Source organism: Tenrec ecaudatus, chromosome 13 (genome assembly GCF_050624435.1).
Source record: "Tenrec ecaudatus isolate mTenEca1 chromosome 13, mTenEca1.hap1, whole genome shotgun sequence".
Lineage (NCBI taxonomy): Eukaryota > Metazoa > Chordata > Mammalia > Afrosoricida > Tenrecidae > Tenrec > Tenrec ecaudatus.
The window spans coordinates 42,472,704-42,487,980 of NC_134542.1; the positions used below are offsets into that span (position 1 = coordinate 42,472,704).

The window sequence follows — 15,277 nt, forward strand, 5'->3', positions numbered from 1 at the left end:
TTAAAAAAGAAAGGAAAGCAGCAAATATTAAAAACTGAAACATTAAAGGTGGGTCAAGAGGAAGATCAAATGATAGCCGTTACAATTTACTCTCTCTGCCGCCATCGACTTTACACTGCTCGCTGTCCTATAGCAAAACTGGAGGCTTAATCGATGTGGGGACCCTGCAAATGGACTTGGGCTTCCATAGTCACCCCAGCCTTCTGTAATGCCGTTTCGGAATTTAAGCCCTGATGCCACTCCCTGGATTTGGATTTGGATCACACAAGCTGGTGTGCTTCTTCCATGTGGACTTGGTCGATGCCTCACTTAAATGGCTACTTGTTTTAAAACAAACCTGGAAGACTCCAGGCACTGTTCTTTCTGATAACTGGGCGCCGTCTGATTTCTTCACCACACTTTGCTGTAGCACCCATATCTACAGTGACAGCGATCTGACACCTTGCCTCACCTTGTGTTACCCGGAAAGACAAAGGCAGACTTCTGCTTTCACGTCAAAAAACTGTTTTAAAGGGTTGTATGAAAAAAAAATTTTTTTTAAAGGGTTGTATGACTTGGTCAGATCCATCAGGATAATCTCCCACTCTTAAAATCAACCAGAAAAAAAAAAACATGTGCTTAAAGCTCATCATTCACAGTTTTGGAATAAGCCAGGTATGTACACCAGGAGAACTGGAAATCTTAGGGTCATCGGAGAATGTTGCCCACGACCCTGCCCCACGGTCACCTTTCTTATTGGGTTATGTTAAGTGTTCCGCGTGCCGGTCTCTTTTGCCTTTTTGTACATTACTTGATCTTTCTGCCAGTGGACCTTGAGAGTTATTTTTTAAGTCAAATAGTTCTATCAGGGTATGCCTCGAAGCTTCTCACCCCCACCCACAGGTACTCAGGGAGTCCCTTTGATGTATAGATTTGGGCTTTCCCCCCTTTCTAGTCCTGAAAAGTTTGGGGATTCTTGTTTCAAAGAGTCGGCTCCACTGTTCTGGTTTTTCTGGTTTTCGGAGCACGGTAGCGTGGATATTGTTCATCCTCTGCCTGTCTCCACTCTAGTACTTTTTCTTGGACACTTTTTCCGAGTGTCACTCTCATTTCTTGGCTGTTGTCTTGCGGTTCCTCCGTGACTCACTTTGAGTCTATTCGCCCTTGGGCTCCTTGTAGTTTATTCCTCATCTGTGAGATAGTTTTATCCATTTATTTCCTCACTTTAATGAATTCTCCTTTGTTTTCTCTAATATCTGCCCATCTTTGCCCTTAGGTTTTGAACTTTTGACTTATGGTGGCTTTTCATCTTTTCCGAAGTCTGAATGCATGTGTCTACTTTTGGTGTGTTCTGCTTCGTGATCTGGGGGAAAACGTTTCTCTGGGTCCAGGGCATGCAGTTCATTTCCTGGTTTTTCTGCAGTGGCTCTGAGGATGGACTCGCCCCTTCTTTGTGTTTGTGGCACTGCGTGGCTCTGCAGTATTTCTAGCTTCGTAGTGCCCTCGCCTGTCAGCATTTCAAAAGTCCAGGTCCTATGTGAGAGGGTTTTAGTGAAGTTTTGTTCAAGGAGGGTTTTTGTATCGGTGTGGTGGTGGGATGGGTGTGATTTAATGTTTTCTCCTTGTGCTTGACTTTAAAGTGCCCTTCCCCCTGGGGCTCTCTCCCAGTGCAACCGTCAGGAGCACGTCCCCTGTCTTCCTTTCTCTCCTGCACAAGCTATGCATTTTGAAGAGCCGCCGTTAACTCATGTACACTTTCAAGTTCCTCTCCTGTAGTTCCTGCTCTGAAATGCCTGAACACTTTTTTAGCATTTTCAGACTTGAAGCACATTTCATGGTAGTGGCTTCAGACCATTGCCATATCCCTTCAATGGCTTCTCTTTTTTCTGTGTTCTCTTCTGCTTTTCTTGTACTGTTTAAAGTTATATTGGCATAGAATTCACAATCCATACAGTTCAATAATTCAATCATGTTAAGAAGAGTTGTATAATCATCATCACAATCAATTTTAGAATATTTTCTTCAATTTTGTCTGCCATAATTGACCTTACAATGTTCTGTCTTGATAACAAGTCTATTCACACTACTCAACTTTGGTCAGAGGGAATTCCCTGGAGGCTTAGTCCATGTGTGGGCCTTGCAGATGGATTTTGGCCTTCCTCTACCATAAAGAGCCTGCAACCCAGATGTTCACAATGTAAGCTCTGAGACTATTTCCCCTTTCTGATTTAGATTTTAAACAAATAATCCTTGGATCACACAGGCTGATGTGCTTCTTCCACGTGGACTTGGTTGATACCTCACTTAAATGCCAACTTGTTTGAAGGCAAACCTTTAAGGCCATAGATGCTACGCCTTCTGATAGCCAGGCACCATCTAGTTTCTTCGCCACACTTGCTGTGGCTCCCGTATCTGCAGGGATCTCTTCATGAGGGTGAGCACCACGCAGGGCTGTGCCATCAGAATGATTTTCAGATTGGGGCTCTAATTAAGTGCAAGTCCAAAATCCACTGGTTTATCTGTAGTTTATGTGTGTCTCTGGTTCACCTTAAAGACATCATTGTCATTGGATGCTATAGAGCAGGGGTGTCAAACTGGCGACCTGTGGGCCCCATGCAGCCTCCAAGGAGGTACTTTTTGGGCCTGCGATGCTGTGCAATAAAGTGAAAATAGAGACAATTGCTATGAAGAAACAGCGCTTAGAGGAGGAGAGCGCGGCAAGACCGTGTGCACACAATGCCCTCGTTAGCCCTTTAACACCGAAGACGAGTCTACACGTGGCCCAGGGCCTTGCCTGGGGGCCTGTGGACGTGGGTAAACGTGCTGACTCAGTTCCGGCCGCGTTTGGAAGCGATATGTCTGTCACGCTCAGTGTCATGTAATGTAAACAGATCCCAATAGTGAAAAGGTGAAAAAGAGCACTCTGGGTTGTGCTGTTATGAATCGTACCTAGCGGCAGCACTAGTTAACATTTTAGAGGGAAGCCATTATGATTGTGCATGTTTGTCAGCTGTCTGACATTTAGTATTTGTTATTAGTTACTTTGTTATATGTTTCGGTCACCACATAAGAGGTAAGTGAAAACTAGGAGGAAAGTGCTGGCAAGTTACAGTTAAAAAAGAATATTTTTAGTTTTATAAATACATAAATGTTTAAATAAAAGCAATTATATAGTGTTTTAATTCTCTTATCCATATTCCTGAATCCTCACTTCAAAATCTAAATTTAACAAAATTTGTAAATGTGATGTGGTCGCATGAGTCTTGCCTGTCGCACCCAATGGCCCGCATTGTCATTGAGTTTGACGCCTGTTATAGAGCAGTGTTAGTGAACCCCTGGAGCATACGCTAAGTGTACTGTACTGTTCGTGTCGCCAGTGGGATTTAAAGCACTGTCGAGAAAAGGCAAAGATATGCTCGCAGACCAGATATGCGCGCAGACCAGCTGTAACCAGTTTTCTTCATGTGCCTTGGAAAGCAAGCATTGTGAGAGAAGGGGGTGGGGCGGAGGGGCACTATAGCAAGCACAGAAAGCAGTTGTTCTTTGGGTGTTGTCTTTCGTTACCTGTCATTGCCCATTGAAGATCTTGATACTTGTGGCTGGAAGGGGGTGTCAGTAAAAGAGGAGGGAGGTTGCCAGGCAGTGCTCGCTCGCTGCTGCACCAGGAGCATCCCTCAGGCGGGTTTTTCCTACTGGGCCTCTTAGGGCTGTCCTGAGGGATACCTGTGAGTTTGGTCTGCCCTGCCACCCTCCATTTATTTCTCCTCAGACCATCTACTTGGTTTTCTTTGGGAAATCTCAGTTTCAGAGATGGATACATGACCCAGATCTCGCCCATCAGGGCATACTCCATTGGGGAAAAAAAATTTTTTTTTTTAATCATAGTGTTTGGTGGAGAATGGGCACATCATTGAGACTTGATCCTGGATTTTCTGTTACAACGATGGGAAAAAGAAAAGCGCCTGGGATTGGCAAACCTTAGAAGGAGAAGATGGGGCTGCCAGCCTGTGCCTGGCATTCGCCAGGAAGGTACCATGTATACTCAAGAATAAGCCCACCCGAGTATCAGCCGAGGAGCATCGTTTTACCACAAAACTGCACGGAAAAGGTGCTGAAAAACCCGGCTTATACACGAGTTTTCTGCCAAGATCACACGACCACTTTCCTCCAACCACAGCTTTGGATTGGTGAGCCCATCGTGCCAGTCAGTTGGGGTGTCTATGGTCTGTGATTCAAGGTAGGAGACACATGAACTAGGGATTGTTTGGAAGAAGAAAGAAGGGCCTCGGGGCTCCCTCTAAGCTGGAACAAAGGAGCCTTGGGGAAAGTACAGCCAGAATACGCCTCAGGAGTGTGCTGGAGACGGGCAACTATTGAGGGCGACCAGTCCCTGGAAAGGGAGGCAGCAGAGGAGGAAGCGCCCCGACAAGCGATGGGCGCAGTGGCTGTCACTGTGAGGCTGCACAGGACCCGGTGTAGCGCGCGTTGTTCTGTTGTTGCACAGGTCACCGCGAGTCGGAACGGACTCACAGTACCCAACAGCATCAGAACAAATATGCTTTCATGTTTTGTAACACTTAATTGACTTGAAAGGTAAGATCTATTTTGAGATAAAATGCATTACATCCCCTAGATGTGATCAAATGATAGCTGAACACAAACACTAGACTCAGAAATGATTTAAGAAATTACTGAAGTCACAGCTGTGATCGCAGATTCCCTGAGGGGCAGGACTCCCCCGATAACCTGGAGCCAAGTCCAACAGAGTCCACATTGATTGGGCTCCATCTCTTTTGATCAACACGGAAAGGGAGGCCATGCTCTGGGCACGCTGACAACCCAGCCCACCAAGAAGCGCCATGGGGTGCCATAGTGTTGGAGGTAGGAATGGCCTCCTCACCTCAGAACCAGGAGTCTGACACAAGACGAAGTCCTCTTCAGGCCTTGGATCAGAATCACCCCTAAAGCTGATGTCACCACAGGGGGCACTCTGTTGCTAAAGGAAACCACCGACAGCTTCCCCCTGTGCTGAGGTGTGCCTCTGAGGCGTGCTGACCACCGCGACCCTGGGCACAGCCGCGGGAGACACTGCCTGGCCCGCGGCACCCTCGCGCCCACTGTGGTAGCCGCTGGGGCCACCCACATCCCTGAGGCTGCCCCTTGTCACTACCAAGCAGGGTGTCCTCCAGGGACCTGTCTCTCGTGATAACATGTCCAGGCAGACTTGTTTGTTCGCCCGGCAGCACACAAGACTTTCCATATTCTCAGAATGGAGTATTGTTACATTTTCATAATACTATCCACTAGTGTAATAGTCCTTGAACATATATCATTATAATAAATGCTTCAATATCCTTGTCTGCTAATTCTAACATCTTTGCTAATTCTGGGTCAGTTTTGATTGACTTCTCATTTGGGGCTGTTTTCCTTCTTTGCATATCTGGTCATTTGGAGGGGACACACCTTGTGCATATATCCTTAATAGGTGTTGCATACTTTTCGTATTCCTAGAAAGTATGTTTTTACCAGCCTGCCACTCAGAGACATTCCCTCACTTCTGAAAGCCAGACTACTAGGAATGGGCTTGAATCAGTAAACATGCCTCTGGGGGCCAAATGACAGTCGTCCCCCCCCCAACTCTTAAACTGATGCTGTCAACCACAAGCCTCTAAAAGTTATAAAAACTCCATGCTCGCCCAAGCCCTCTGTAAGACTGGCCGTCTGTTCTGTTCAGGAGCCTCTGCTTGACCAGTATTTCTTTCCTTAGAAGTGGAAGCCAAAGATACAGCTTCTCCTTCCTGTTCCAGCCACTGAGAGGGTGATCTATCTCATCAGTGTTCGGCTGTCTCCTACTTAGATTTCTTTCCTGTCTCATGATTACTCGGTGGGCCCAGGTCCTGACAGAGTCAGCAGCTCCCATTACGTCAGCATTCGTTCTGCGAGGCAGCCACGCCGACCACTTGACCGGCACTGCGTTCAGATGACTAAAACCAATCATCTGATTTTTCAGTGATAAAAGAAATAGTAAGTATAGTCTCTTTGATATCTTACCTAAGAATAGAGAGATTACAGTGAGTTGAAACAAAACGTGCATAAATTGATGGCTGTGACACTGATGGTCTGCTCTGGAAACCTTCACCTAAAGCACATTAAAGTTAGAAAACAATTAGAGACGTTCGTTTTATTAAAGCTGTACTGATAAGCCCCAGCGCAGAAGAGTATTTACAATCGTGGGAGACTCGGTGTTCTCCAGGCGCTTCTAGCCCTGGAATGTCATTTCAGGGATAATCTGTTGGCTGTTTTACTGAAGTTTTTGGATAGTAACGCACTTAGAAACGTTGCCCAGTACCATGCACCAGTATGCCTTACCATACAACAATATAAATTTATTGAGTGGGAAAGGGGGAAGGGACAAAAAGATGGAGTGGTTCTGCACTGATAGGAGTTCATAACAGAACAACTAGGGTCCACAATCTTCAGCCCGCATCCAGGCTTCACGTGGTGCTGGCTGCGCCCCAGGCCAGCCCTCCCGGCTGGGCTCCCGGCCTCCTGAGGCGGAGCTGGAAACGGAGCTGTCCTCGGTGAGGGCCGTCACTTCCTCTCGCTGTCAGAATGGCACTTCTTAGACAGGATGCGCAGATTCTGTTTCGTCTCCCAGCGATGGAGAGCAGACTGGTTGGGCATGACGTGGTGCCTTACGTCCTCGTCCTAGTGGAGAGAACGCGCGCTGAGCTCAGGCAGGCGAGGACCCGCTGCACCCCGCACCACCCAGCCATCACGATGGGTGGGCTTCTCTGGGAGGCGGGCCACTGCGGACAGTTTAGTTCACTGGCTTCTTGCCACAGTTGAAACAAAGCTAAAGATGAGTGGCCAGGTTAGCTGGAGAGAAACTTCTAATTAAAAAGAGCTAAAATTGTTACGGTAGCTAAGTGTAAAAAAAGAAGATAGCCAAGTGTGAGCTACTCGCCTCTTGCTGCCACCTGTCTTCTCGGGGAAGCCTCTGCAGGCGGTTTTTGGTCAGCTCCAGCTGCAGCCCATCAAACCGGCACTTGAACCAGCGGTGTGCTTCTTCCAGGTTAGCTGTGATCTGAGCAAGCAAGGACACGGCCACAGCTACTCTGGGTTGTTTTGGTGTATTAGGTTTGAAAGGTTTTCTTAAATTCCCAACTTCTGAGTGGAAGGCCCCGTGCACCTATGTGCATAACACAACAAGCAACATGTGCTCCCTAGGTGAGAGAGTAAGTTGGGAACGAGGCCTGCTGCCTCATTCTGACACAAAAGGACCCATCAGGAGGATTATATGGGAATGAACATACAGCGCAGCCCTGAAAATGAGAGGGCACACACATCACTAGGGCTCCGGAGAACGCAGGTGCGCAAATCAGATTTTAGTTTGTAAACCCTGCTTCCTAAGACTAAGTCCACCTCCAGAAGGATTCACTCAACTGTGAAGGCCAGTCTTTTTCTGCTGTGTTTTATGAGGGTCAAAGGGTGCACTGCTAAAAACCATCGTACTGGCTCGTGGACAAAGTTCTTATTGCCTTTAAAATCAATGCATTGCTATTTACACTCGCTCCTCGTCACACACTTCCAAAGGATCTCTGTCGGCCATCTGAAAACAGTCATGCCCTGGTGCATGATGTGCAGACTCGAATCGGCCTTCAGGCAGCTGGCCCCCACTTCCTCAATGCCGACACATGCCCGCCGCCTTCTGTGCATTTGGTGCTTTGGAGGGAGCGCTACCAGATTTTCATTAGGCTTCCACGCACCACCTCACGTGCCACCGGTGGCAGGGCTCTACTTAGTTCAGGCAGAGAAATATGTTTTAACATCCTATTACCCATCATGAGCACGCATGGTCTAAAATGGATTCATTTTTTACAACCAAGACTGTAGTGATTAAATGATTGGTTCTTTCCTGCTGTACTCCTGACACCTACATCCACGGACGATCCCTCACTGGCTCGGGGCTTTAGGCTGTGTCTAAGGACACCTGCCCTAGGTCGCTGTGTCCCGGGTCTGGCTCACCTGTTCCGATTCCACACTGGCTTCCTTCAGTTTATTCTCGGTTGCCTCTTTACATTTCCTCAGATGTCTGACAGTTTCTTCTAATTCCTGAAAATATGATGCTAAGATTTTTACAAACTTCCAGCATATTAGATGGGACAGAAAACATTAGCATTGTCCTAGCTGGACAACCAAGTTGAATTATGAAAGCAGAATGGGGTGCTCACTCAGGGGCTACCAGGAAAGAGAGAGAAACTGCTGATTCCCACCGAGCCTACAAGGTGTGCGTGTCCACCTATCATGGAGTGTTCTCATTTATGGCTTCTGCAAGTAGCCTTTCTTTCTACAGCAGCCAGCCTCTCCAGGAGCTAGGTGATGTCATCACAATCCCTTTCGGGGACAGACGGGTGGCAAGAGCCGCCAACAGGCCTGTCACCCATGGGTGCATCTTGCTGTATGATACAGCCAAGGGGTATAAAGTTCTTAAAAGACTGAAAATCAGGCCATAAGTCTTATTTAGTAATCATTACTTTGCATATGTGACAGATAATTGGTTCTTAAAAATAACAAATATTTACCATATAGTCAAAGCTATTGGCTTCTTCCTAAAGCTCTGTTGCAACCAGTGAACTCTATGTCAGAGTGGCCTGGCAGGGTCAGGGAAGGGCTGCCCCAGTGAACCCTATGTCAGAGTGGCCTGGCAGGGTCAGGGTAGAGCTGCCCCAGTGAACTCTATGTCAAAGTGGCCTGGCAGGGTCAGGGTAGAGCTGCCCCAGTGAACCCTATGTCAGAGTGGCCTGGCAGGGTCAGGGTAGAGCTGCCCCAGTGAACTCTATGTCAAAGTGGCCTGGCAGGGTCAGGGAAGAGCTGCCCCAGTGAACTCTATGTCAGAGTGGCCTGGCAAGGTCAGGGTAGAGCTGCCCCAGTGAACTCTATGTCAGAGTGGCCTGGCAGGGTCAGGGTAGAGCTGCCCCAGTGAACTCTATGTCAAAGTGGCCTGGCAGGGTCAGGGTAGAGCTGCCCCAGTGAACCCTATGTCAGAGTGGCCTGGCAGGGTCAGGGTAGAGCTGCCCCAGTGAACCCTATGTCAGAGTGGCCTGGCAGGGTCAGGGTAGAGCTGCCCCAGTGAACTCTATGTCAAAGTGGCCTGGCAGGGTCAGGGAAGAGCTGCCCCAGTGAACTCTATGTCAGAGTGGCCTGGCAGGGTCAGGGTAGAGCTGCCCCAGTGAACCCTATGTCAGAGTGACCTGGCAGGGTCAGGGTAGAGCTACCCCAGTGAACTCTATGTCAAAGTGGCCTGGCAGGGTCAGGGAAGAGCTGCCCCAGTGAACTCTATGTCAAAGTGGCCTGGCAGGGTCAGGGTAGAGCTGCCCCAGTGAACTCTATGTCAGAGTGGCCTGGCAGGGTCAGGGTAGAGCTGCCCCGGGCCTGCCCGGCAGTGCGGGGCTGGTGGTGTCAAACTGCGATCTTTCCGTTGGGAGCCAAGTGCTTCACTGTGCTCCTGCTCGGCACTACTAAGATATAATTGTTGGTCTCTCTCTCTCTTACTACTGTAGAGTCCAGATCAGCAGGAAACTCTAAAGGGCCATGTCATTGGCTGACCATCTTCTAGAAGGATCTTAAGCAACCTTTACCCGGCACCGACTCTCCAGCTCCTGCCTAATTTTTCGCTCCGCCTCCAGCCGGATCTCTTGCTGCTTGTTCCGTGCAGAGGCGTCGTACTGGCTCCTGGCCAACAGCTGCATCTCGTTCTGCAGGTTGGTCATCTCGGACACGAATCTCTGGATACTCAGAGACTGCAGGGCACAGAGAGGGTGAGTCCGGTGAAGCTGTCCACGTTTGAGATTTGGGGTGAATAATAAATATAGGGTTTGTGGAAACCATCTACCTGTTCATAGTTCTTTTTCTGATACTGATCCTTAATGAGCTCCATTTGCCTCAGTTCTTGTTCTATTTGCTGAAAGCGGAAGTGGAGAGAACATGGATTGGTGAGAAGGCACCTCGCTGGCTCTTTTTGCCTGCAGGGCGGCAGACAGGGTCCCATGGGAGACCCAGGGCTCCTGAAGCTGTAGGGCTCGGCCTCCCTTCCCTCTGGGCCCTTAAAGAGCAAAGCCCAGTAAAATCGATACAGGGGGACAGAGGGGGAGCCAGATGGTGACGCTGGCCATGTTACCATCCCTGTCTGGTGCTGGAAGTTCCCCCACAGGCGATCTGCCCACGTCCCGTTCCCAGAGCCATGTGCTGCTCGTGTTGCACTAAGGCCCCCGTCCCCGACATCCCCACTGCCTGCATTCTCATTGGACCCTAGCGAGCTGGGGGTGGGTGGGGGGTGGAGCGGGGCTTGTTCCACAACCTTCATCCTCTCCACGTTCTGAGCATTGTTCGCCTTGGCTGACAAGTGCATCTTAATCTGGGCCTTTTGGTTCTTCATTTTCTCCTTGTTGCTGTTGAGGGCTTTCTCCAGCTCCGTTATTTTCTGCCGCAGCTCCCGGTTGGTGCGGGACACTTCCACTGACCTGAAGTTGGCTTCGTCCATGGCTTTCTTCAGCTGCGGAGCACAAGGGGACAACTGGGTCACTGGTACCTTCCTGTCAGGGAGAGACGCTCACGCTCAGTCTGGCTCTGGGCGATCAGTTCACTGGGTCTCTCTCCGCAAAGGCCGGGCCGCGGTCAGCATGACGCCAGTGTAAGCAGACTTCAGACACAAGAACAGTCTTTAGAATACATTAAGAAATGTATATCTATACTCATTGTTCTTTGAAGTGAACGGCTTTGGAGTCAGAGAAACCTAAACTCAAAGCTCAAGTTCACCACTTATTAACAGTGTGATTTGGGGCATTTTATGTCCACAAGCCTAAGTGTTTCATCTGAAAAGCGTGTATTTGCCCACCTTGTAAAATGAGGCGCCGATTACATAAGCTCTCACTGCCAGTAAGTCGGTCAGACTCAAAGAGGCCCTAGAGGACAGGGTAGAACTGCCCCTGTGAGTTTCCCACACTCTAACTGTACAGGAGTACAAAGCCTCGTCTTTCTCCAGAGGAGCAGCTGGTGGTTTCGAACTGCGGACTTGTAGATGACTGCCCAATGCATAACCACTGTGCCACCACGGCTCCTAAATAAGATAGCGTATACAATAAGTGAAGAGTCCTGCCCACGAACCCGCTCAGTAATTATCACCATCATCCCCAAGTGCTCTTAAATCAGTGCCACCGATATTTACTGAGGAAAAGGCAACTGCGGAGGGACAGCCCAGCCTTATTTCAGATGACTCCATTCTGACCCAGAACATCAGAAGAACCGAACCCACTGTCATCCAGGCAATTCCAACTTAGAGTAGCCTTACCTACACAGGGTGCCTGAGGCTGTGCATCGATGCGGAAGCAGGGACAGTGTCAACTGTGTTCCGCAGTGCGGCTGGTGGGTTTGAACTGCTGGCATTGCCATCGGCAGGCCAACACTTACCCGACCGGGACTCCAGAAGGATAGGGAGGTGCAGTCCCTATGTGTAACATCGCCAAGAATGGAGTTGAGCCTATTTGTGACTTTTCTCTCTCTGCTTGTTCCTTCCTTCAAATCCTAAATTCCCACTACAGTTTTAGTTCTTTACCACCGCCTAATGACCTTCCCGTGCGTCATCTCACTGTTGCCCTCCATCACAGCTCTGTCTAAACCTAGGCAACTCCAAACAACAATCCTGCACTGTGCTCTTAGGTCCCACGTGCTGGGAAAGAGACACTACATCCATTTTCTGACTGCGTCCTCAGACAACGTGGAGAGGCTATCCGCCTTGTGATTACGTACTCTGACACTCAGCAGTTCAGTCGATTATACATCTAGCGCACAAGGACTTCAAAAGCTCCTGAGAAACATGCCAGTGTCTCCTACCATTTCCCACGAGCTCTCTGAAGCCCCCACATGCTCCCGTGAGCGAGTCTGTGGCAAGGAGCCCTTGTGGCGTGGGGAAGATGAGCCTGTCTGCCCCCAGGAAGATTAGCGCCTCGAAAGCACTGTGGGGCTCTCCGAGTCTGCCCGATAGGTCAGAATCTACTTGACAGCAGGTTTGTTTTTGTGGGGGGGTGGCAGTTAATAAGTGGCAAAGGGTATCCTTAGGGTACAAAATGGGAATGGTTAAGACTGGGAACTTGGCTGCTAACCAAAAGGTTGGTGGTTTGAGCCTGCCCAGGGGGATCTCAGAAGCAAGGCCTAGTGATGAACTGCTCTGATACACCGAGGGTCACCATGAGTCAGAACTGGCTCGTCACCAAGTGACTTTCGGACTCCAGGGCGGAACTGGGACTCAGATTCCGGTCTGTTGGGTGCATGGTGCCTCTCTACAGCTACCGAACTCGCCCACTGATGTCTCTCTCACTGTCCCTGTCCTCCTCGCAAGCTGACCATTGTCACTGATCTTTGTTACTTGGACTGAAGAAACGTCTCTACATTTCAGCACAACTTCTTGTTTCGCCACGCTGACGTCTCATATTTACATAGTGCTTTCCAAGGGACAACACGGTTCTAGCCACGAGGTCATGGCTCTGATTAAAGGAACAGTTTCTTGGTATATTGCTGCCTGTGCCAAATGGGGCGGAGCACAGACTGGCCCGTCCACCTTGCAGGGTCACATGTGGCCTCTGGTGATTTCTTTCTCCTGCGAAGGCTTTAACCATCCAGCACTCGATGATGAGTGAGTTCTCCTGCGTCGCCATGCTTCCCGCTTCCCTTCACTGTTCCTACCTTAGTCTCTCCTCTGCGGGCTGAATAACTCTGGGGTCTTCTGGTAGTGCGGTCTCCCAGCTGATCCTGTCTGTCGAAAACCTACTCCTTTGACCGTTCCCAAGTCTCTGAGCCAGCCGAATGAGCCCCTTTGCATTTGTTCACAAACAATGTTCATTTTCGCAACTGCGCACTGTTCCTTCCTCCTCTTATCCGGGTGTCCAGCCTTCTGTCACTCTTAATCCCGTCCTTTCATCACCCCTCTCCCACCACCCATGAACTTTCCCATACACGGACCCAAACTCCCTCCCTCCCTCCCAGGGCCCCTATCGAACAAGGGAGGATTGCCCTCTCTCTGAGACTTTACCTGTCTACGGGAGGAGAGGGGCTGTCCTTCTCCTGAGCAGCAGCTGGGGGTTCAGACCCGCTGGCCCTGGCAGCTGGACGGGTAAGCTGCTGTCTATGCCACCGGGGCTCCTGTCCCCGGGCTCCCTTCACCGTTGCCGGCAGCCCTGGCAGCAAGCACGCTCCTCTGCTGTGTGTGGCCCTGGCTGCTCGCATGCTCAGAGCAGAGGCCACCATCAAGCATGGTCTCATTTGACACACAACGCGGTGTGGATGGGGCCTCGGTGGAGATGGGTGAGCCACAGGGCTAGACAAGTGGACGGAGGAGCCCGGAGGTCTGCTCTCCCCAGCCGACGGCAGTCTGTTTATGCCTCGACTCTACTGACCGTGGCGGAGTGGCTGGTTCGCTCTCCTTGGACAGAGACCCATTTCCCCGCGTGCTGCACGGGGTTGGGCTCGCTGGTCAAGGCGGGATGGGCAGGTCAGAGGACGCCTACCTCCGTGGTTTCCCGGTGCGCCGCTTTCTTTGCCGTCTCTCTCTCGGTTTGGAACTGTTTTCTCAGAGCTTCTATGCGCTCCGCGTGTAATTCAGCCTCCATTTTGGACTCCTCCACCATCCGCTCCCTGTGGTGAAGGAGGCATGAGAGGGTGTCTTTAGACACCATCTTAAAGATTCCGGGGTGCATGGGGGGGCACCTAAATCTCTAAAGGGGTGGGATTTACATATGACAGTGGCTCACTCATAAGGAGCCTCTTTGATTGGAAACTTAACAGAAGACACCCCCCCACACACACACACAAAGTGCCTTTATTGGAAAGTGTGTTATGGCAGACGGACTTAGATTGAATTGGACCTCCCTCTGACCTCCTCTCGTCGCGGATGCTCTGCACTTTCCTCTTCGTGGCCCTTGTTCTCCTCTCGTTGTTGCTGCCCCGGAGCCTAGCCCACTCCAAGGCTTTCCCTCCGCCCTTTCAGAGCTGGTGTACCTTTCTCAGCCTCCACGTGCCTAAACCCTAACCTCCCGCCTGCTTTGTCTTGTTGGGTGTGAGCACTGAGAAGTTCAATTCTGCACATAATTCCAGGAGGGCCGTCAGGTACAGGGAAAGGCACAGCCGTCAGCTTTAATGGGACGATAAATGACTTCAAGCGGAGGCCTGAATGCACATTCTGAATCTCCAAGCAACTGTTACCAGGAGCGTTTTGACTCTCACCTCTTCCTTTCCCCCAGAATTTGGGGCCAGCCATGGGAGAGACTTCCTCCAGTGGCCACCTACCTCTCACTGCCGCGGAGTCAGTCCTGACTCACAGCGACTCTACAGGACAGACACAGTGAACTGCCCCTGTGGGTTTCTGAGACTCACTCTACGGGAGTAGAAAACCCAGTCTTTCTCCCGAGGAGTGGCTGTTGGTTTTGAACTGTGCACCTTGCAGTTCACCAGGGCCCCCCCTTGAAGCCTCCTAAAGATTCAAGTTTGAAACAAACCAATAATCATTGAAACCGTAGCAACCTAAACTGGGATTCAATGATTTTTAACTAACACTGGCTTGGAATAACTAATTAGTGTTTACTAATATTGAAGATAGCATTTTATCAAACTGAATTGTGCACACAGCACATACTGTGAAAACACTCCCTCTGCTTTCGCGGGCACCTCCCTTCCGTGTGAGCATGTTCACTAAGGGAAGAGAATGAGGGGCATGTGCCCACTGTGTTTTCTTTGGCATACATTTCCACACACTCTCACATTATTTACTCCACATCTCAATAAATCTTTTTTTTTAATCTAAACAAAGTTAAAAGCAAAACTTTAGCTGCTTGAACTGAGCCTAGTGAATCTGACTTAAATAATTGCTGGTGGTAAAAAACAAACAATGGTTTATGCCCTGTTTGGATGGAGCCATCCCACTCCGGGAAGTGAAAATCTTCCTTCCTCCAGCCGCCGCTGCTCCTTATCCAAATCATGTTTCCGAAGGACGCATCAGCTATTGATAGAAACAGCTTGGCAGATACATGTATGTGCCCCTTCTAACCATGAACTTTAAATCTTGGTTCAACCTTCGTATAGGAAGCGTGGTACTGTGTGCGGGGAGGACTGGGAAGGAGAGTCAGGTGAGTATAGCCCAGACAGCAGGCATCTGCTGCTGCTCGGCCACACCTGGCTCTGCTGGGAGAACTGTCAGAGTAGACGGCAAAGGGCTTAACTGGTGTAAATGAATGAGCCAACTTACGCT

General features: G+C 49.7%; 1 protein-coding gene across 2 annotated transcripts in view; it reads right to left on the reverse strand.

Moving 5' to 3' along the window:
* Nucleotides 1-6,266: 6,266 nt before the first annotated feature.
* Nucleotides 6,267-15,277, reverse strand: part of CCDC150 (coiled-coil domain containing 150) — a 69,460-nt gene continuing 60,449 nt past the window's right edge. The window contains exons 22-28 of one of the 2 annotated variants that reach the window (XM_075529247.1): nt 13,542-13,668; nt 10,340-10,534; nt 9,875-9,943; nt 9,621-9,782; nt 8,008-8,094; nt 6,947-7,066; nt 6,267-6,687 (exon numbers count right to left, since the gene is read on the reverse strand). In XM_075529247.1, coding sequence (XP_075385362.1) covers nt 6,571-6,687; nt 6,947-7,066; nt 8,008-8,094; nt 9,621-9,782; nt 9,875-9,943; nt 10,340-10,534; nt 13,542-13,668 — 877 coding nt within the window. In that variant the 3' untranslated portion in view covers nt 6,267-6,570. The remainder of the gene's footprint in view (nt 6,688-6,946; nt 7,067-8,007; nt 8,095-9,620; nt 9,783-9,874; nt 9,944-10,339; nt 10,535-13,541; nt 13,669-15,277) is intronic. The other variant, XM_075529246.1, reaches the window with a different exon arrangement.